This window comes from Carcharhinus amblyrhynchos, chromosome 6 (genome assembly GCF_965287045.1).
Source record: "Carcharhinus amblyrhynchos chromosome 6, sCarAmb.v2.hapA, whole genome shotgun sequence".
Lineage (NCBI taxonomy): Eukaryota > Metazoa > Chordata > Chondrichthyes > Carcharhiniformes > Carcharhinidae > Carcharhinus > Carcharhinus amblyrhynchos.
The window spans coordinates 82214300-82235993 of NC_137329.1; the positions used below are offsets into that span (position 1 = coordinate 82214300).

General features: G+C 40.2%; 1 protein-coding gene across 6 annotated transcripts in view; it reads left to right on the plus strand.

The window, feature by feature from the left end:
• The window catches only part of iqub (IQ motif and ubiquitin domain containing), a 63899-nt gene that overhangs the window by 6916 nt on the left and 35289 nt on the right, over positions 1-21694 (plus strand). For 3 of the 6 annotated variants that reach the window (XM_080190793.1, XM_080190792.1, XM_080190794.1), the window contains exons 3-9: positions 628-756; positions 2690-2800; positions 5821-5940; positions 8781-8870; positions 16065-16199; positions 17936-18070; positions 18570-18704. In XM_080190793.1, coding sequence (XP_080046919.1) covers positions 628-756; positions 2690-2800; positions 5821-5940; positions 8781-8870; positions 16065-16199; positions 17936-18070; positions 18570-18704 — 855 coding nt within the window. The remainder of the gene's footprint in view (positions 1-627; positions 757-2689; positions 2801-5820; positions 5941-8780; positions 8871-16064; positions 16200-17935; positions 18071-18569; positions 18705-21694) is intronic. The other 3 variants (XM_080190795.1, XM_080190796.1, XM_080190797.1) reach the window with 3 other exon arrangements.

Sequence of the window (21694 nt, forward strand, 5' to 3'; positions counted from 1 at the left end):
GTTTGTATAAAATCCACATCTATAAAGAAGGAAGAATTTATATGCTAGCACATGTCATATTTTAGTAGCCAGTGTTCCAAAGTAAGCATTCTTTGTTTGTTCTGTGAACCTTGGAATTGTTTAACTACATATTGTGCAGAACAAAAGAATACTTTGGATCATTCGTGATTTTTGACAATGAGCTCCAGGGATATCAAGTTCAAAAATTGTGGAGTCCCTAAATGTGATATTGAAATGTCACATGAAAATTCTCATACCATAGTCCAATTTTTGTAGAACCGTTGAATTTCAGCACAAGATAATTGATCTGTCTCTTAATGTTCTAGCAGATATATTTATATTAAATTTCTTTACATTCATCCTGAGATCAGAAATTTTATATTATAGTGAATTTGAACACACACATATGTGTATATATATATATATGTTATTAATATATTGCCCCCCAACCAACCAACAGTGTGTACACAATCCAGGTATACAAGTAAACTTTTTGTTCTTATGTGGAAGAACAATTTTTCTCCCAAATATATTTCAAAAGTCATATATTTCACCTATGTGTATGATAACCAATTTTATTTTTCCTTTTCATGCCAAATCTACCACATAAATAATTTGTTGGAATAGAAAGTTCTGAATTGGAAAAATATAATGTGGGAGAAACATCTGTAGCTATAACTACTCTGAATGATGAAAAATCAGCAAATGAAACATCACAAGAAACTGTGTCACCAGATGTTGCTGGTGGTCCAACAGGTATTGTTGTTCTTTAATAGAATAAAACTACTATTCATGAACTGGTAAAGTTTTGATTTTCAAGTTACTGCTGACATTTCAATTGAAAGGTTGTGGGTTGATACATTGGTATTAATTGCAGATATGTGGCATTGCCGTGGAAATGGTTATTATTAATATTTTCTCAGCATTTTGTACTTTTTTCCACTGCATCCTTTTGCAGTCCACATATCTTGCATCACCCACATTTGATACTGTATAAGTGTGCTGTTTGCAGGATATTTTCCTTACTGCATAGTAACTAACTGCAGTAGATACATCTCAAAGTAGCTCACCTTTTTGGCAGATTGTAGGCCTCTCTTGCAACTATTTTCTCCTTAATGTGTTGGTCCATGAGAAGCTTGTGTGAATTGTGGACTCAAATCTGTAACACTGAATGGAGCTGTGTAATTGATTGTCAATTGATTTTACTGCTATCATTCAATAATTTTTACCTGAAATGAGGATGTGCTACATTTCAGTCATGTTTGAAGAGAGAGATTTTTTTTTCCTGACACCAATTCAAAGGCTGAGTTCTTATCTGAGGGAGTAACTTTGGTTGAGAATTATTTCTGAGTTCTTTGCTAAAAGAAATATATTTGACGGGGATCCACTTTGAGGGCAAAGATATTATCACTGAAAGCGCAATGCCCTTTGATAGAAAACAGGTACAGAGGACAGCCTAACACATCAAAGAGGAGGATTTAATAGGAATATATGGCTGGAAAATTTTCAGATTGAGGGCAGCAGAGCCATAACTGCGCAAGGATCCTGATTTTTTTTTTTCCAAATTATCTTGGTTCACACTGCCATTGATGACATAGAATAAAGGGTTTATGGGGTTATTGCAGTAAGAGACACAAGCTGGGCTGTTCTGGATTTGCTGAGATTTATGAAGGCAGTAGATGGGGAGGCTGGCAAGGAAACCAGCAAATGACTCAGTCTGGGTACGTGCATGTCAATCCACTGCATCCTAACCCCTATATAATAGGTTTCTTTTAGATTGTCTCACATCAATCTACCTCCTCAATTCCCTACCTTCATGTTACAAAGTAAATGGAGTTCCTGGCAAGATAGTGGGAGGGACAGAGGAGGCTGAGATTAGAAAGAGCCAGTAAGGAGAGGTAAAAGACACAGGAGCAGAATTAGGCCACTCTGCCATCAAGTCTGCTCTGCCAGTCAATCATGGCTGATATTTTTTTCATCCCCATTTCCCCATAACACTGATCCCCTTATTAATAAAGAATCTATCTATCTCTGTTTTAAAGGCACTCAATGAACTGGCCTCCACAGCCTTCTGCAGCAAAGAGTTCCATAGATTGGCCACCCTCTGGCTGAAGAAATTCCTCCTTGTCTTTGTTTTAAAGGATCATCCCTACTCTTTGAGATTATACCCTCTGGTTCTAGTTTTTCCTACTAGTGGAAACATCCTCTCCACATTCACTCTATCCAGGCCTCGCTGTATCCTGTAAGTTTCATTAAGATACCCCCCTCATCCTTCTAAATTCCAATGAGTACAGACCCAGAGTCCTCAATCGTTCTTCATACGACATGCATTAAGTTGAGGTGAACAGGAGTGGGCACTCTTATCTCTCAAATGACATAGCAATGAGGTGACTTGTCTCCTTTGTGCATCTGCAAGTAAAATGTGCACAAAACTGAATAAAGCAGACTTCATGTGAGAAAAATCAGATTGGCAAATCAGCATGGACAGATTTGTGGCCACAAAGGTACCTGACAAATCAATAGGGAAGTATGTAATCCTCTTAATTTCTGTGACAAGGTGCTCAATAACTCAGCATGCAAATCAATCTGGTTTTATTTAGTTAGATTATGTTTGATCTCAATGGCTTTCAACAACCAGCATTTATTCTATATTCACTACAATATAATTGTTCTCATTCTCTTGGAACAGAAGATTCTGAAACTGTAGGCTACGATGTAAGGGAAGGTCCAACTGCTGAAGCCACAATGGATGAAACAGAGAGAGTAAAGGATGTTGCAACACAAGAGGCACTGTCACCTGGTAATGATGACATCTTCGCAATGTAACGTGGTGTTCATGTCTGTAAAAATGTAATTTCCAGGTTGCTCATTATCTTTCAAAATACTGGTGACATTTAAGCAACAAAGAGCACATGCTGTTGTCTTTGTTTGAGTACAATATATTTTACAATCTTTTTAATTGCTTCTTATTGCTGATTTTAAAATCCTGTTTATTTTTGGAAGTGGGGGTATCGTTTTATTAGCATCATCAAGGGAATATTGAAATAGCTCCTCAGAGGCCAGTGTCCCTTCACCAGATTCCCTTTATTTACAAACTCTCTTCCATTCCTAGAGTGCTCAGGTACAAAGTCAAAATCAGGAATGCCAGTGGACCAGACACTCAGGGTGAGACTCCCTGATTGGGCAGGCAACCATTACCTCAATCAGGGAGCTCATACTCCAAGTGCCCAACCCCTTGTTGGAGTCATTCCAAATATTAGTAGAAATAATTTTAAACCATAGCCCACTCCTTAAAAGATGAAGGTACGTTGGAGCAAATCAGTTTTTGTTTTTGATGTCATTAAGCCACAAGGAAATGAGAGACTAATCACAATATATACAGTTGCACAATCTGCAAAATTACATTTTGCATGAATTATCATACATTTCAAGCTTTTACAATATTTTGGCTTCATCGTGCCACAATGATTTTGCAAGTGCAAGGTCATCCACAAATTTTATAAATTATGATGACCCATCATAATGGTCAGCATTTCTATGCAGCGTGCTGCAAAATCATTATGGCATCACAAAGTCAATTTTGCAGTTAGTGCAACAGTATATATTGTGATTATTGTGTGCAAGGTGTCCATTTTTTAATAGCATAGTTCGAGTCATCAAGCCAACAAATGGAGTGGGTGATGGAAGATGCTATAGGTACTAACTTGCTTCCATTTTGTTGGTCACTTCTGAAGATCACCTTTGGACACTTGAGAAACTTGTGTTTAATAAGAAAGGGATAGTACCAACCTTGAGCTTAAGGGAAGCCTCTGGCTTTGCTATCCCCATGCTCTTCCAAAAATTTAATTTTGAATAAACTTAAACGTTTAAAGTTCCACAGCCACTGCAGGCTTCCTCCCTCCTATTTTGTGCTACCTTGTCCTACAAGCAGAAAAGTAGTGATAAGGTGCTGAAAGTGTCACTTAACTGAGTCCCTAATGTATCCCAGTGAGTGCAAGGGCAAATGGACTCACATCATGACACTAGCTACTGATGAAAGGTTTCTTTTGTGAGTTTAACTTATGGGTGCTTAGGTACCAATAGTTCCCATTCAAATTTGCAATTAACAAATATATCTTGCTGAAGAGTGAAGATGCATGTGAACAATGTAAAAGGTGCTTTTTACATGGCCTTGGTAAGGGTGCAACAAGTTGAGAGGAAACTGTCATCAACTTTGTGCAAGTAAATGCTCAATATCCTTACCATGATAGATGTTCTGAAACTGGCGAACTAGTTCCTCATCTGCATTCAGTCCTTATTACTATTGATCTTTGTGTTGATACTTTTCAACTTTAGTTATCCTGTGGGTAAGTGAGGAAACAAAATTGCCATCCTCTGGCAAACAGGGCATATTTCCTTTTACTCATGAAATGTGTTAATAAATGCAAATCCATTGTGAGCATTGTATTTTCCATATCAGAAACTCAAATGATTTCCTGACACTAAGAGATAATTTCGTTATTATGTTGATGCTACAGCTTTTGAAGAGTTACTGCTTTATCAGGTTGCTTTCAACCCAGTCAGAACATTGTGTTGAATAGACTATTTGACCAACTGTTTAAGATTCGAGTCAGTCAGCCATTCTTAATTAATGTGAATGCACTGCTTTCCTGGCCCAAGGACTGTGCACTTTTCAAGACACAAAGAAATAAACCACACCAGAAGTTTTATGGTTCTCAAGAGAGTATTAAAAATGGTGTCTGAATTATGCAAACCATTTTGAAGGATTCTAACACTTGCAGCAGCTTCCAGTGGAATTATCTTCGCTAGCTGTGTGTTACTGATGCCTAACCTCATAAGTTATTAGCCAGATGTGCCTGAAGTTGAACAATTAATGATGTATATTTATTTGATATATATTTTTAACCGTAATGGTGGTGAAGTAATCTTTCTAGATTCATTAAATTATTTATGGAGCTTTAATAGTAAGCATAGTCAATCAGTATCCTCACACCACTGCATGTTCCTGTTGTGAAACCCTTGGATGCTTTACTTAGGTTTCCTCATGTTTTCCATTCCCATTCATTTCCCGCACCTTGTGGCACACTAAGGCAGACTTGCATCTGTTTCCATAGCTGGTAATTCCTGGAACAGATTTCTAGTCTGCCGTCAGGAGCTTGTAACTTGAAGGGCGCCACTCCACATCAATTAGGCTGACCAAGAATCTCTTCCCCTTTTACTACCAGCTACTGGTGTGTTTGGATGGATTTACAGGTTAGCATTTTAAACCCTGTTTGACCACATTAAGAACGCACCTTCCTTGGCCATCACGCCTGGGGTGGACCTTAAACTTGGAAGGTCTGACTCAGAGGAACACTACCCAGTGTGTCACAAAATCTTCTTCCCTTTGGTTTAGCAATTCCATTTAATTCATTTACCATTGTCTTGTCAGGTGTTGTGTATTACCATAAACCTATATTATCATGAAATTATCTCCCAAGTGGTGTGTAAGAATGGCACCATATAGATAATTCCTTGATTTTCCTTTCTTCCCTGTATTTTTTTAAAAAATCACCTGGTTTGAATTTGGCTAATATTTATGAAGCCCAAATAAGATTAAAAGCCTCAGTAAACATGGAGTGTGGGATCAATGATTTGCAGACTAGAGTATCAGCCCATTAATCTGTGACACATCACATCAATTTTCAATGGAGACCCAGGGTTATTAGAATTGACTGTATCCTGACAGAAATATATCTTGTCATTTATTTTTAAGTAATATTTTCATTTGATCCTTTTTATTCTTGTTGAACTTGTTTGAACCAATGAATGCGAATAAAGACATGACAAGAGAAGGACTTATTATTATTGAGTGTAGCAAAATTGCTGTGGGAGAAGGCACTCAAAGTTCAGAAAGCCCTTTGCCAGTTGTTCCTGATCAATCAAATGAGAAGGCAGAAGGTAATGTAAAATTTTATTTGGTAGCTAAGTGTTTTTAAGTTGTTCAGTTTCAGTACAGTTCAGATTATTAGCCAAGATTTATAAGAATTGCGAGCTTGTGTCTGCAGTGAGCACTTTATATTGAATGACAACTGTTCAACTTTCTTTGTTCCAAATGTAAAACATATAACTTATGTTCCTTTGTCAATTCTTGAATCCCATTCGCTTCATATTATTTTGCCAGACTTATTGGACTATAAAGAGTTTATTACATTTTGAGATGAGTGACTTGGCCAACATTCTTCCCTTGCCAACATCAGCAACCAAAGACAGGTTAATTCTTCAGTCATTTCAGACTGTTGGTGAGATTTTGCTGCGCTCTAAAAAGCAGTTTGCTTACATCAGCCTATGACAATGGAATTCATTGCATCTGAAGTATTTTAAAATGCTTTTAACAGGAAAAGTAAGGCATTTCTTTCTGTTCCCCAGCTTCTGGCCAGTTTTGTGCAAGTGCTGCTGAGGATTCAAGTGTTATTTAAGGGTTTAGCTAACAATTTTCATTTTCATCCTGTATCACATGATTTCTTAGATTTGCTCTTCCCCCATTGCTCAAAATATGCTCACGACCTAAAGTGGTAATGTGTGCATATTAAAGCTTTGGAGATGATGTAAAGAGGAATGTCCAGAACGACACCCAACCTCTGGGCTCGCTATTACGCGCATCAGCCTCAAGTGTTAGGCTTATTTACTAAGGATTAAAAAAAATGCTTTGAGCAGATATGATTAAAGTTTTAAAATGCCAAAGTGATTAGATTTAGTGTAGTTGATTTATTTAAGATGAATAGGGGCTGTGGAACTAGAAGATGTAAAGTTGTGTTAATGGTCAGGTTTGATAGAGTCTAAGTCTTTACCTGCCCTTTTTAATATATTTATTTATCTATGAATACACTTGTTAGGATGAAGATACTACACTCCTGATTTCTTTGGTTCACTGTGTATGTCCAGGTTACCCAAATTATTTACACTGACAACTATGGTCTTTTCCTTCCTTTTGTTAATTTTAGTTGATATCATGTAATATCCTACTGACTATTTTACCGAGAGGAACATCCACTAAATTGAACCGTCTATTATTTTTATAGAATTGAGAGCGCAACCAGAAGCACAGATGCTTTCAATCAAAGTAGTACATGTTATGGTAGAATTAGCAGACACTCATGTACAAGAGTGATGAAGATTTTTTTTTAACCTTCACCATGAGCAGGCAAGGGGAATGGTTTAAAATTCGAAAAAGGGAAGCTGGAGCCTAACCCACATTCAATGCATCCACATCTCCGGAAATGGGCCCAATATTTAAGTATTTTAATCTGGCTGTCTGCGAGTCGGGAGAAAGAAACCAAGAAAAAGAGGACCTCTGGGAAACCGCAAATACTGAGTTCAAACCCACAAAACTTCCCAACCACTGCATCTTTCTGGCATTCAAGCATTCTTTCGGGTTATATCACAGCTTGGTATGGCTCCTGCTCTGCCCAAGGTCACAAGAAACTACAAAAGGTCATGAATGTAGCCTAATCCATCATGCAAATCAGCCTCCCATCCATTGACTGTCAGCATAATTAACAACCCTATGCACCCCTGACATTCTCTCTTCCACCTTCTTCCGTCAGGAAAAAGGTGCAAAAGTCTGAGGTCATGTACCAACCAATTCAAGGACAGCTTCTTCCCTGCTGCCAGACTTCTGAACGGACATACCCTGCATTAAGTTGATCTTTTCCTAAACCCTAGCAATGACTGTAACACTATATTCTGTACTCCCTCATTTTCTTCTCTATGAATGGTATGCTTTGTTTATATAGCACGTAAGAAACAAAACAACACTGTATACTAGTACATGTGACAATAATAAAATCAAATCCCATCGGGAAAAAGGTACAAAAGTCTGAGGTCATGTACCAACCGACTCAAGGACAGCTTCTTCCCTGCTGTCATCAGACTTTTGAATGGACCGACCTTATCTACACCCTAGCTCTGACTGTAACACTACATTCTGCACCCTTTCCTTCCTTTCTGTATGAGTGATATGTTTTGTCTGTATAGCACGCAGGAAACAATACTTTTCACTGTATCTCAGTACACGTGACAAAAATAAATCAAACATCTGCTTTTTTCTCCCACAAATAATGAACCAAAAGTCACTAGCTGTTAATAGTTTCTGAAATAAGAGGTAGAGTTGGCCAACAGAGGGGTTTGTATTCACAATGTAGTACATATGTTAGAAAAATATAATTGAATTGCTTAGTTTTAGTGATCGCATTTAATTAGTTGTAAAACTAATTATGTATGTTGTATTTTCTATGTTGTATTTTGGTCAAATTGTTTTTGAAATATTTTGCTCATACTGTTCCTTTAGTTTATATAGCACTTTAGGAAGTTGAGTTCTGTTAAAGGTACTAAATAAATGTTAATTGTTGAGTTCTTAGAAATGTCCATCAGTTTCTTTTGTGGATTTTTTTGATGGTTTTCTTATTCCTTTTTGCCTTATGCTTTAGAAATTCCACTTTAGCCGTGGACCAATTCTTTGTCAGATGTCTATCTGTATTTTCTAGAAATACAGATCCCTTGTTAATTTTTCCTCTAGTCTCAAATCGGCTATTATGGCTAGTCCAATGAAATTAAAAGATTAGTAGATATAAAAACATAGGGGGAAAGAAAAAATAAATTTGTCTCAGTGTATTAGCCCATTTATTCATGATATCACATCACATTGCTATATCCAGGTCCACAAAAGACAGCCACATTGAGCAGCAATTTATCAAACATTTATTTTTAACTAACATTTTTTTCTTATTGCACTCTGACAGCAGACAAAGACATTATAATTTTGGACTGTTCTAAGTATAGTGCAACAGAAAGCTCTATAATACCAGTGGTATCAAGTGAGAAGTCAGAAGGTAAAGTACAATACTAATTAAAGGCAAGTTATTTTCTTGAGTTCATTAGCCACTGTTGCGATAAATGTTTTCAGCACAGAAACTCACCAATCACAGACTGGTGAACAAAAATGTACACTCTTATTTGAGTACAGGATATATATAATTTACAGGAGAGCTCAACAAACAAGTTTACTTTAGGATTCAACTCGCAAGCACTACATCACTTCCTGCAATGATGAAAGTGCTTGGAGAAGTTGACCTCTAATGGCTAGGAAGCTGAGATTTGCCAAACTAAATTACTTATAACGTGTTATAAAAGGAAGCTGAAGTCTGTTAAAATAACCTTTCAAACGCTATCATCTGTTCAATATTCTTAACTATGTACTTTCTGAAAAAACCTCCTTTAACTATCAAGTGGAATTTTCCCAAAAAGTGACAGAGGTTGATTGGTGCAATAAATCAATGAAATTGAGTGAGGTCAAAAATCAGGTTCACATGACTTTCGCTGCTTGCAATTGCACTGGGCCCATTTTGCTGGTGCAATTGACTTCCGCCGATCCAGGGCGGAATCGGCTTCATGCCCTGATTTAACTATTTATGACATACTGAGTGTTTCTCAGGCTATTTGCCACAGCAAGCACTTAACTGATATGTAAATTGGTTTTCTATTCAATTAGAACCAGTGGAGACAAGAATGAATGTCAGATGAATTGTGGAACTCATTTTAGATTCTCTAAATGAATCTAGTCTCATGTCTCATGTGCCGTCTTATACATGGATGGTAATGTACTCAGCCCCAGACTCTCATTGCCCGTGACACCTCCCCCAAAATCTTTACCCCATGAATACAGAGTTACTTCAGTTTGTCAAGTCTGTGTTAGGTTGTTATAAGTATTGGACATTTACCATAATTCCAGCATGATTTGCTATTACAGTATTAACATTAGCAACATTCTCATTCCCCTAACTCGCCATTCAAGTCCTTAAATTAAGAGCTCAGCTCATTTAGAGGCCTTACAAACAAACCTTTCACATCTTGTTCACCATTCTGTCAGGAAAGTGGTAGGCTCTGGTGTGTCTGGCTCTTGTTGTTGGCTTGAAGGATGGACTGGCATTTGGGTTTGGTTTCATATCAGTTTCTTTCATTGCTTGATGTTAAGCCAAGTTTGGTTGGTCTAGTTGCTTTGGCGATGTATGGTTGTTGTTACTCTTGATTATTCTTTATACTATGGACAAAATGACCTATTTGATGGTAACATAGAGACTAGAAGCAGGAGGAGGACATTCAGCTCTTTGACCCAACTGTGCCATTCATTTGATCTTGGCTGATCATCAAATTCAATATCCTGATCCCTCCTTCCTCCCACATCCCTTGATCCCTTTAGCCCCAGAAGCTTTATCTAATTTCTTCTTTAAAATCAGACAACGCTTTGCCCTCAACTACATTCTGTAGGAAGGAATTCCACACATTCACCATCCTGAGTGAAGAAATTTTTTCTCACCTCTGTTTACCCCTTATCCTCAAACTATGGCCCCTAGTTCTGAAACCCCCACCATTGGGAACATTCTTTCTGAATCCATCCTGTCTAACCCTGTTAGGATTATGAAAGTTTCTATGAGGTACCCTCTCACTCTTCTAAACTCCAGTGAATATACTCCTAACTAACTTAGTCTCTCCTCATATGACAGACCTGCCATCCCAAAGTTAAGAAAAAAGTTTATTAGTCACAAATAAGGCTTACATTAACACTGCAAATGAAGTTATTGTGAAATTCCCCTAGTTGCCACACTCCGGCGCCTCTTTGAGTCAATCCACCTAACCAGCCCGTCTTTCAGACTGTGGGAGGAAACCAGAGCTCCTGGAGGAAACCCACGCAGACACAGGGAGAATGTACAAACGCCTCACAGGCAGTGACCCAAGCTGGGAATGGAACCCTGGTCCCTAGTGCTGTGGGGCAGTAATGCTAATCACTGTGCCATCGTGCAGCCCAGTAAATTAGTAATCAGTCTGCTAATCCTTCACTGTACTCCCTCTATAGCAAGGACATCCTTTCTCAGATGAAGACACCAAAACTGCATACATTACTCCAGGCATGCCTCACCAACGCGCTATACAGTTGCAGCAAAACATCCCTATCTCTATACTCAAATTCTCTCACTATGAAGGCCAATGCACCATTTGCCTTCTTTACTGCCTGCTGTACCTATGCACTTACTTTCAGGAACTGATGCACGAATATCCACCTCTTTCAATTTGCACCCATTCAAGTAATAATCTGTCTTCCTATTATTGCTATCAAAGTGGATAACCTCACATTTATCCACATTATATTGCATCTGCCATGCAGATGCCCACACACTCAGCCTGTCCAGATCACACTGAAACATCTCTGCAATCTCTTCATAGCTTACCCTCCCACCCAACTTTGTATCATCTGCAAATTTGGAGATAATACATTCAATTCTCTCTTCCAATACATTAATATATAATGTGAACAGTTGGGGTCCTAGCACAGATTCCCTGTGGAACCCCACTAGTCACTGAATGCCAATCAGAAAAAGACCTTTTTGCACTTAGGCCATTGGAAAGCTCTCCAATGCTGAGGAAAGGTGTTCTTGTAGCAGAAGGTTGAATAGCATGTTCATCTCTTTTTCGTTGTTGATGGTGTGAGACTAGTGTGGTTTTCCAGCACACTGGCTGGAAGTTGTTATGCGTGCGCAGTGGTTGGCTCTTCACACTGTTGATCCTTCTCTGGTATCACTTCCACCAATGGGTGCTATGGTAATCTTGTTTCTGGTAGGTTGGTCTAACCATGGGGTTTTTCCAGGACCTGAATGAAGATGGATGATTTTTTTTCGCAGAAAGAGAAGAGTGAAATCAACAACAGGGGTAATCATGACATCTTTCTGCTTCTAGAGGAGATCTAGGACTGCACATGTATCCTTACTCAGAAGAGAGAAAATTTGATTCTGGACAACGTTTATCAGCTTTAAGATCTTTGTTGTAATAATTCAATGGTTCAAGGATCATGTCGACATAGCTCCATACGATGGAGTGTCCATTGTTTGAATTCAAGGGCTTTGAGAGCCATGGTTCCTCAACTGATAGGATTGTGTCACTGGCATCTGATTTAATTAAAAAATTGTTAGCTAACCGTTTACCAGGATGTCAACATTCCAAAATGAAGAACTGCATTTTCTGAAGACATCCAATAAACATGGCTGTATATCTTCAGAACTTGGGTCTTGACCTCAAGGTCAACCCTTGCAATGTTTGTGCAGTGCTGGGGTTTTGACTTGCACGGTCTTCCAAAATGTCCCACTTGGTTGCAGCAGAAACATTAAGCAGTGCCTGCAGGATCTTCTTCCTTGTGAGGGTGCTTTGCATTACAGCACTGGCAAGGTTGCTCCGATGGGCAGTTCAGATGTTGTTTTTCTTGATTTGGATGGTCCCTGTATTTCTGTGGTTTATGAGACTGAGGTTATTTTAGGGTTTCTGCCCCAGTGAGTGTTTTTTCTCCTTAGGATGGTCCTGCGTTGAACGTGTAGAGCCTAATCAGTTGGAGTGCTTTGTCTGGGCCAGGTCAGATCATCTCAAGCTTGCTGTTAGCTGGTCTGGGTCATGGGTGAATCCCAGTGGAGCTGGAAATGTGGAATTGTGATCCATTTTGAAGATTTTTAAAAGGCGGGATTTTCAGGAAATTCCCATCCAAGGTCAAGGATTTTGGTCCATCAAACTTTCTGTCCAGTCTTCAAAAATTCCCATGGCAGGCAGGACTGAAACTTTTCCCCCAAAGTGTGGGCAAAACTTTGAGATTAAAAGCTTCTACGATGGTGTTGCCATTCATTGCTGAAAATGGATCTTCCTGTGCATGACAGTTTTCAGTGGACTTTTCAAAATGGTGGCATGCTCCTGCCTGAAGGAGGGTCTCCAATGGCCAGCAACTCAATTTAGCTAGCAGTATAATGTTGTGAATTGGGATGTGTAGAGAAGAACCACAGGTTTGCTGTTTAGGAAGTTGGATGATTGCAAAATATCCAAAGTAGACCAAGTTATTGTTATATTATTTGCCAAAATCAGGAGCCAGATAGTGAGACTTTTGGCAAGGTTTTCTGGTTGTGCTCCCCAAAACCGGAAAATCCATCCTGAAGTCAACAGACCTTTGCATGGTCCAGCCCCAGCCCACTACAATTCCCATGGTGGACAAGTGGGAAAATTACCCCCTTGGAGTCTGGGATCTGATTTAAAGTCAGATTTCTTTCAAATGACACTTTTGACTAAGTAAAAAATGGTTTCTCAGAACTGGATGGCCTGCAATTTAAAAATAAATCTCACCGTTGCAGGCTTGTGCTGAAGCCTTCAGGTATTAAAGAGGAGAACATGCCCCTGTCTACATCAACAGGGATGAAGTGGAAAGGGTCAACAGCTTTAAGTTTTCAGGTGTCCAGATCACCAATAACCTGTCTTGGTCCTCCCATGCTGACACTATAGTTAAGAAAGCCCACCAACACCTCTACCTTCTCAGAACACTAAGGAAATTTGACATGTCGGCTACGACTATCAACTTTTACAAATGCACCATAGAAAACATTCCTTCTGGCTGTATCTCAGCTTAGTATTGCTCCTGCTCTGTCCAAGACCGCAAGAAACTACAAAAGGTTGCAAATGTAGCCCAATCCATCATGCAAACCAGCCTCCCATCCATTGACTCTGTCTACACTTCCCGTTGCCTCGGCAAAGCAGCCAGCATAATTAAGGGCCCCACACACCCCGGACTTTTTCTCTTCCACCTTCTTCCATCGGGAAAAAGCTACAAAAGTCTGAGGTCACTTACCAACCAACTCAAGAACAGCTTCTTCCCTGTTGCCATCAGACTTTTGAATGGATCTACCTTGCATTAAGTTGATCTTTCTCTACACCTTAGTTATGACTGTAACACTACATTCTGCATGCTTTCGTTTCCTTTATGAGTGTTATGCTCTGTTTAGTGCACAAGAAATTATACTTTTTACTGTATGCTAATATGTGACAATAATAAATCAAATCAAATCCTTGTGACGATAAGGAGTTTTGATCCGGATGCTGCCATCCTGAAGAATCCTGCTTCGGACGCCCTGAAGAGAGGTGAGAGTCACAGCCTTTGACATCAAGATCACATTTGACCAAGGAGCCCTAGCAAAACTGGTATCAATGGGTATCAGGGGGCAAACTCTCTGCTGGTTGGAGTCATACCTGGTATATAGGAAGATGGTTGGGGTTGTGGAGGGTCAGTCATCTCAGCTCTAGGACGTCTCTGCAGGAATCCCTCAGGGTAATGTCCCAGTGCCAATCATCTTCATCTGCTTCAACAATGACCTTCCCTCTATCATAAGGTCAGAAGTGGAAATGGTTGCTGATGATTGCACAGTGTTTAGCACCATTCGCAACTCCTCAGATACTGAAACAGTCCATGTTCAAATGCAACAAGACTTAGACAATATCCAGACTTGGGCTGACAAGTGGCAAGTAATATTCACGTCACATAAATGTCAGGCAATGACCATCATCAATAAGAGATACTCTAACCACTATACTTGACATTCAAGGTGTTACCATCACTGAATCCTCTACTGTCAACATCTTTGGGATTACCATTGACCAGAAACTAAACTGGACTCACCACATATACACCATGGCTACAAGAGCAGGTCAGAGCTAGGAATACTGCAGCAAGTAACTCACATCCAGACTCCCCAAAGCCTATCCACCATCTACAAGGCATGAGTCAGGAGTATGATGGAATATCCCTCACTTGCCTGGATGGGTGCAACTCCAAAGCACTCAAGAGGCTTGACACCATCTTGGAAAAAGCAGCCTGCATAATTAATTGGCACCACATCTAGAAACATCCACTCCTTCCACTACCAACACTCAGTAGCAGCAGTGTGTACAATCTAAAGATGCATTGCAGTAATTCACCAAAGATCCTTAGACAGCATCTTCCAAATCCATGACCACTTCCGTCTAGAAGGACAAGGGCAGCAGACCCATGAGAACATCACCACCTGTAAGTTTCCCGCCAAGCCAGTCACTATCCTGACTTTGAAATATATCGCCATTCTTGGAATTTCCTTTTTCGGCATTTTGGATCAACCCACAGCACATGGATTGCAGTGATTCAAGAAGGTGGCTTACCACCACCTTCTCAAGGGAAACTAGGAATGGGCATTATATGCTGGCCAGCCAGCGATACCTATGTCACATGAATGAATAAAAAAAACACTGAAGTGGTGTTGAGTATATTAGCAGCAGGTCTTTATTATGAACAATTGATAACTATATAAATATATACAGTGGAAGATAGGTATGGAGATGAGTCTATCCTAGGCTATTATACGTCTTTAGACTGACTTTGGGTCATGTGCCTTCTTACATCACTGTGTAAATGGTACTGTACTCGTCCCACATTAACCTTGTATCTATCAGATCCTACAACTGAAGTTATAGTCTGGAATGTCCTGCCTAAAACTCTGGTGGAGGTGGATTCAACTGAAGAATTTAGAAGGGAATTAGATTGTTTTTTACTGAAAAGACTGAATTTACATGGAGAAGACAGGGGAATGGCACTAGGTGAATCACCCATTTTAAGAGCCGGTGCAGACATGATGGGCCAAATGGCATCCTTTTGTGTTGTAATAATTTTGAGATTGTGAGAATGAAGGCAGGACATAGGCACCATGTTTTTGGGTCACCCGCCCTGATTTGGTGCACAAAGATCCAACTCCTAGAATACCAGTAGGTTTTGGTAAAGATGCAGAGGGGAATGACTAGAAAGACTCTTATTTATAATTACTGACTTCAAGGTTTAGGTGTATTTGCTTTAGAGAAACCCTGTTGTAGAGCAGATATGATTGTTGATTTTAAAATGCTGAAGACATGGATGAGTGCAATTAGCTTATTTATGAGTAATAGAGATGGTTGGACTATAAAGCATTAGCGGACACCTCTGTTTGGTTGGGTAAGATTTGATACACCCTGATGGACTTTGTTTGGTCTTTTTTATATTATCTGTTAACCCATCTCTTTGGATAAACATGCAGGATTGCTTTGGTTTGCCGCATTTGTCCATGTTCCTCAAATTAGTTACATTGTCAACTATTAGCTTTGCCTTCCTTTTGTTAAATTTCATTAAAACTATGTTACCTTATATTATCTACTATTTTGTCCTGCAGAAGACCTGGTAACTCAACCTTCACTGACTTGTGAAGAATTGAGAGAGAAACTAGAAGCACATATAGCTGCCATAGAGGCACTGCATGGTAGAAGTGAACCTGAAAAGCCTGAGAAAGTAGTTTCCAAAGGAGCAGGTAAACTAAATGACTGAAGTATTTTAATTTACTGCACATCAACTCAACAGTATTTTGCTCATTAGTCATTTTTATCGCCATGTTTCAAGTTCTTTTTAGAACTAGCTAATGCACATATCATTTTCTAATGAATTAGTTAGCACGTAACCTATCCAAAGTCTATTCTGCATGCTGGCAATGTCATAGAACAGAATGATCAAACAAATTGTTTTTGTTCATTTGTTGGCTCGTGGATGTAAACCAGTTTCCTCCTGCTTCACATACAGCAGTTTGGCACATGCAGATTAGTTTTTCAAAAATGAATGTCAGTGCTGCATTATTCAACCTGCTCCTGAAGTGCGTACTTTTTGTTAGATTGCAAATTAACACATTAGGTAAGAAATCAAGATAGCTGTTGTTCTAGGAGGGAATTTTTAATTTGTCCCTTTTGAATCACAGTCTATGAAAGCATTATTGAATGAAATTTATGTAAATGACGTTACTTTGGCCCATTACAGTACATTTACCAAAGTATGCTTGGCTTGCCATTGGTAAAAAAGCGATGAGTGAGATGGTTTGTCAAAGCGCCTGATTTTTCAAAGCTTGTTCTGTTTATATTGGAAAACTTGCAGCCAGGCTTTATGCACAGTACAAGTGTGAGGAAAGGTTGAATAATGCATCAGAATGCACCAGTTTGGCATCTGATAGCAATTTGTGTACCCGCCTCAAAGCAAATTATAAAATAGCTATTAAATTTTAACATTTTTTAGTAGTTGCTCTTAACCAAGTGAAAGTTTAATTTGTTTTTATCATTAAGAATGCAAAATAAATGTGTTGCCTCTACTGGTCTAATAAGCAGCTGATCTTTGCAAACCAGAGGTACCAGGTTTGATCCCCTGGTCATTCCTGATTTAGTTATTTCAATCAGGCCAAAGGCAGAAGCACTACAATTGTCCATAGAATCCTGGGTTAAAAATAGGGACATTCACCCAGGATTCTTGCTTCTGCTGGGGCTTCCAATGATCACAATGTGAACATCTGGTGAGTATAAGGCACAGCCATGTTCTTTCCCATAGTTTAATAGCACATTGAAACTTTTAATCAAGACTCATATACCAATACTTGAAGCTGGTGACTAGTGCACATAGAATCCAGCAAGGAGTCAACTATAACTAATAAAAAATCTTTCCCTAAAACAGGAGAGGAGAAAGACACAAATACAATGGAACTTGGTTTTGTGTTCATTTCAGTCAATTAAAATTTGAAAGGACACATGTATGAATTGATTGTTGGAAACAACACATACCTAACAATCTTTGGACATACAAATGGCGGCACAGTGGCACTGCTGTTTCACAGCACGAAGACCCAGGTTTGATTCCTGACTTGGGTCACTGTCTGTGTGGAGTTTGCACATTCTCCCTGTGTCTGCATGGGTTTCCTCTGGGTTCTTCAGTTTCCTCCCACAGTCCAAAGATGTGTGGGTTAGATAAATTGGCCGTGCTAAATTTCCCCTTAGTGTTGGGGGACTAGCTAGGGTAAATGCATGGGGTTATGGTGATAGGTCTGGGTGTGATTGTGCTTGGTGCAGACTCAATGGGCTGAATGGCCTCCTTCTGCACTTTAGGATTCTGTGATTCTAAATTGATAGGATGTGAATCAAAGGAGCCCATCACTCTGTATGGCACCAACTGTGTGTTTCTCCTTAACTTTTAAATATTCCATTCTTCTAAAATTTTCTCCCTTTTGCTGTTTAGGAACTGTTGCCTGCTTAGTTTATCCAACTCTGCCAACTGCTGCTGACAGAGATTTAAAAAAGAGATCAGTACTGCAGTCATATCCTCCACCACCAAAGACCCCAACACCAGACATTGCAAGTAGTACAGCCACAGGTAATGAATGACTGCCAAATGGTTGACCTGACAAATTACCAAAAAAGTGTTGTGTTGTTCATTATGTTTCTTTCACAAAATCAACTGATTTGACGCTAAGAGATATAATTGTATTTCACAATTTTAACCGGTACTATTTTTGGCTACTGAATGGTATGTAATGGTTTGAAAAATTTGTCAAAATTTAGAATTTGCATTGAACTACTGAATATTTATAAGTTATTTGTACATCAGAAAGCTGGTAAGCAATGATCAAAGTTTACAGAGAAGAATTTTGAATTCTACTGAAGTGCCCTTCCAGTTAATATTGATACCAAAACATTTTTCTTAAATATGGAAATCTTTAGAGGGAGCATTGGTACACTTGTTGTATTAACCATTAACTGTTTATAAACACAAAAGGACGATAAATAGGTAATTTGAGTTGTAATTCAATAAAACATTACTGGATTTTTCCTTAGGTGTTCAAACTAATTCTTTTATATTTTTTTAAATTTAGTTAAAATTGCCCTGCTTCCTTCTGGTGATGTCATGACCGTGGCACTCCCCATCTGCCTTACAGTGGGAAAGCTAAAAGAGCGATTTGGAAAGGAACTGAAAGTGCCAGCACAAAAATTGCAAGTAACATGCGATAGTAAGTCTGTAGCAATTAAAGAAATTGTGTGAAAGAAATGGTGTTTTTTTTTCTGAATTGTTATCAAAGGCATTGTGAGATTGGTCATTTTGCCCCAAAGGTTTTGTACCAATGTTTTTATTGGCATATGGCATCTCTAAACCCACTACTACTTACTGTACCAGTATTCTTATACTACACTCGCTGAAATCATGCTGCCAATCTCTCACCTCCACAAAACACACCGTGGAGAGGGAGAAAAATCCCACCACTATTTCAAACTTTTTAAAAGTACTCACATCCTGTGTTGCAATAGCAGTTTGTGGCAGAGAATTCCACATTCCAAACACCTGATTTTATTAACCTTCCATTGAACTATTTCTGTGATTACCTCAAGTCTGTGCTCTCTCATTATCAGCTTACAGATTAGCCTTTTATTTTCTCAATGCCTTTTATCAGTTCAGTAACCAAAGCTTTCATGCACCGGTGAAGAAATATCTAACCCCTGAAGTCTATGTGTCTCTCACCCATGGGCCACGGAATCTTGAGAAGCCTGTTGATGCCCTCAGCTGTGGCCCACTGTGATGGGTGTGGCCCTCTGTAACGCAGCCATTGCTTGGAGCCTGCACTCATGGTGAGGATCCCCTGCCCTAGGCTTTCCACCGCGGACGCTACCCTTGCAGTTTTGGCTTGGTTTACCTGAAAGCTTTGGCACTCTCCCAACAGTAATTTTGCTGTTTGCCCCTCCTACATTCCTTAGCTCTGTTGCTGCATTTCCAGCAGCTGAGGGAGAAGTGATCTGAAGCCCAGCATGTAGTTTGGGGCTAGCTACATGCCTCCGGCAGGCCCCCACGTGCCAGAAGCCTCAGACGTTCCCACTTCCACCTGATGCACATCAGCATGTGTGTCATGCTCACCAAAGGGTGACCCAGATGCCTCACCACTAACTTGACCCACCAATGTGAGCCTGTGATGGTGAGTTGTGAGGTACAAGCTAACGTAAAACTGGTGCCAGCCTTGGAGGTCTCTTCATCCACTGCCTCTGGGGAGTCCTCCAAGCTGTCAGGGACAGAATGCGCAGGGGGCCGTGATGTCAGATGGCCTGGGTGCGTCAGGGTCCCTTCCTGGCACACAGCACACAAGATTAAGTGAAAGGGAGGGAGAGGAATCTGGGCTGCATGCAACTTACTTGAAATTTCTTCAACGAGTGGGGGATTGGCAGGTGCTCATTTCAATGCTCCAACCCAACCATGCTGTCATTGATGGTCTACATGCCCTCCTCTCCCGCAAGCTCTAGAGCCCGCTCCTCAAACGGATGAGGACCTGGATCTCAATACGTCACCCTCCGTCTTTGCCCTCTCCCTGCGATTATGGGTATTCTCATCCTGTGGGGACAAAAGAAGCCATGTAAAATCTGATGGCATGAGTCCTACAGGGTTTCAGGGGCTGGTCCTTAGAGGGCAAGGGTTGTGATAGGTGGAAGAGGGGAGGTGCTTGGAGGGATCGGGGCTGAATGCATGCAGGGTGCTGGGGTGGGGGAAGCTGGGAATCATTTAGGGATAAGATGCTAGATGAGGCAAAACACTCACCCTTGCTGCCCAGATTAGGTCATTCTTGTGGCACTGCTTCTCGGTTCTCCTGGCTAGTGCCCTGGCACTAACACATGCTGCCACTGCCTCCCAGGCTGCATGGGATGGAGGAGGGGGGATGGTGGGTGGGGAGGATGAAGAGGGTTTCTTTCCTTGCCTCCACTGCATCCAGCAACCTGGCCAGATCCGCATCTGAAAACTGGGGAGGTTTCTTCCTGGAGACCATTCCTTCCAGCACTGCCTGTTCATTTTTGGGGTTTTTATGGAGCTATCCCTCATTAGGGCAGATCAGCTGCAGACAGTATCTGGGTGAATCAGATGCTGTTAGAGAATTCCAGCGAGTTAAAAGCAGTCATGTAATCATGAAGCCAAGTCAGCACTTGCAGGTTTACTGATGGGTGGTTGGGGGGGAGGGGGGTGGCTGTCAGCTATCAGGGCTAGGGATGATGATAGGGCCTTGTTCAGGGGGGTCCGAGGGTAGGGCGGGGTGAGACCGTATCTGGCCTGGGGATGTTCTCTCAGTATAGGTGCTTGTTCGAGCTTTTTCTATGTACGCGCAGTTCATGACTCTGATCTGAGATGCTGGCTGTCTGGTGAATTAGGTCCTGTCCACAGCCTCTATTGGATAGGAACAGACTAGCCAATATGTTCAGATACTAAGTGCATAAAATTGGAATTGAAAACTCGCCAGAAAAACGGATTAATAACTCTCTTGTTCTCATTTTAATGTATTTATGGATGAAGCTTACCTGTTTCAACGATGCCTTTTTAATCTGATTTGAAGCAGTTTGCAATGAGTCCTTTGAGACATAGTTGCTCCACTGTTGTGGGGAGAGGGCATACTGATTAATGGGCACCATCAGCCTCCCAGTATTACCTTTACTATGGGATGTTTTCGTAATCTTGTAAACCTTACATGTAACAATATTTGGAGTTGCTGGCAGGGCCGTATTTGCCCACCTGCCCTACCAATGGTTTTGTGATGGAGCTCTGCTCAGGATATTGATTGTTTGAAGTTGGGGAGGCCAATACCTATTTCACTGCTTAGAGAGTTGAAGTCTACAATTTTATTCTTGGATACCCAGGCCAGAATGTTATTGTCCCGCCTGTCACAGGAATCGGAGAAGTGAGGGGCAGAAAACGGGAAGGTCCGTTGACCTCAAGTATGATTACACGGTTTCAGAATGAATGAGGCTGGAAAATCCCACCCCCTAGTATCCAGAGAAATCTGACAGATATGTTGATTGAAGAGCCAGACTGTTGCACAAGAAACTTGGCATAATTGAAAGAAGGCTGGAGTGTATATTTCTTCTTTCTCATGTTGCAGAGAAGCAGGAACAGGTCTTGTAACCTGAAGCTTTAGAAAGACTTAATGTTATGATCTTAAATTATTTGGAGATAATAATATATCAGAATTCCAAA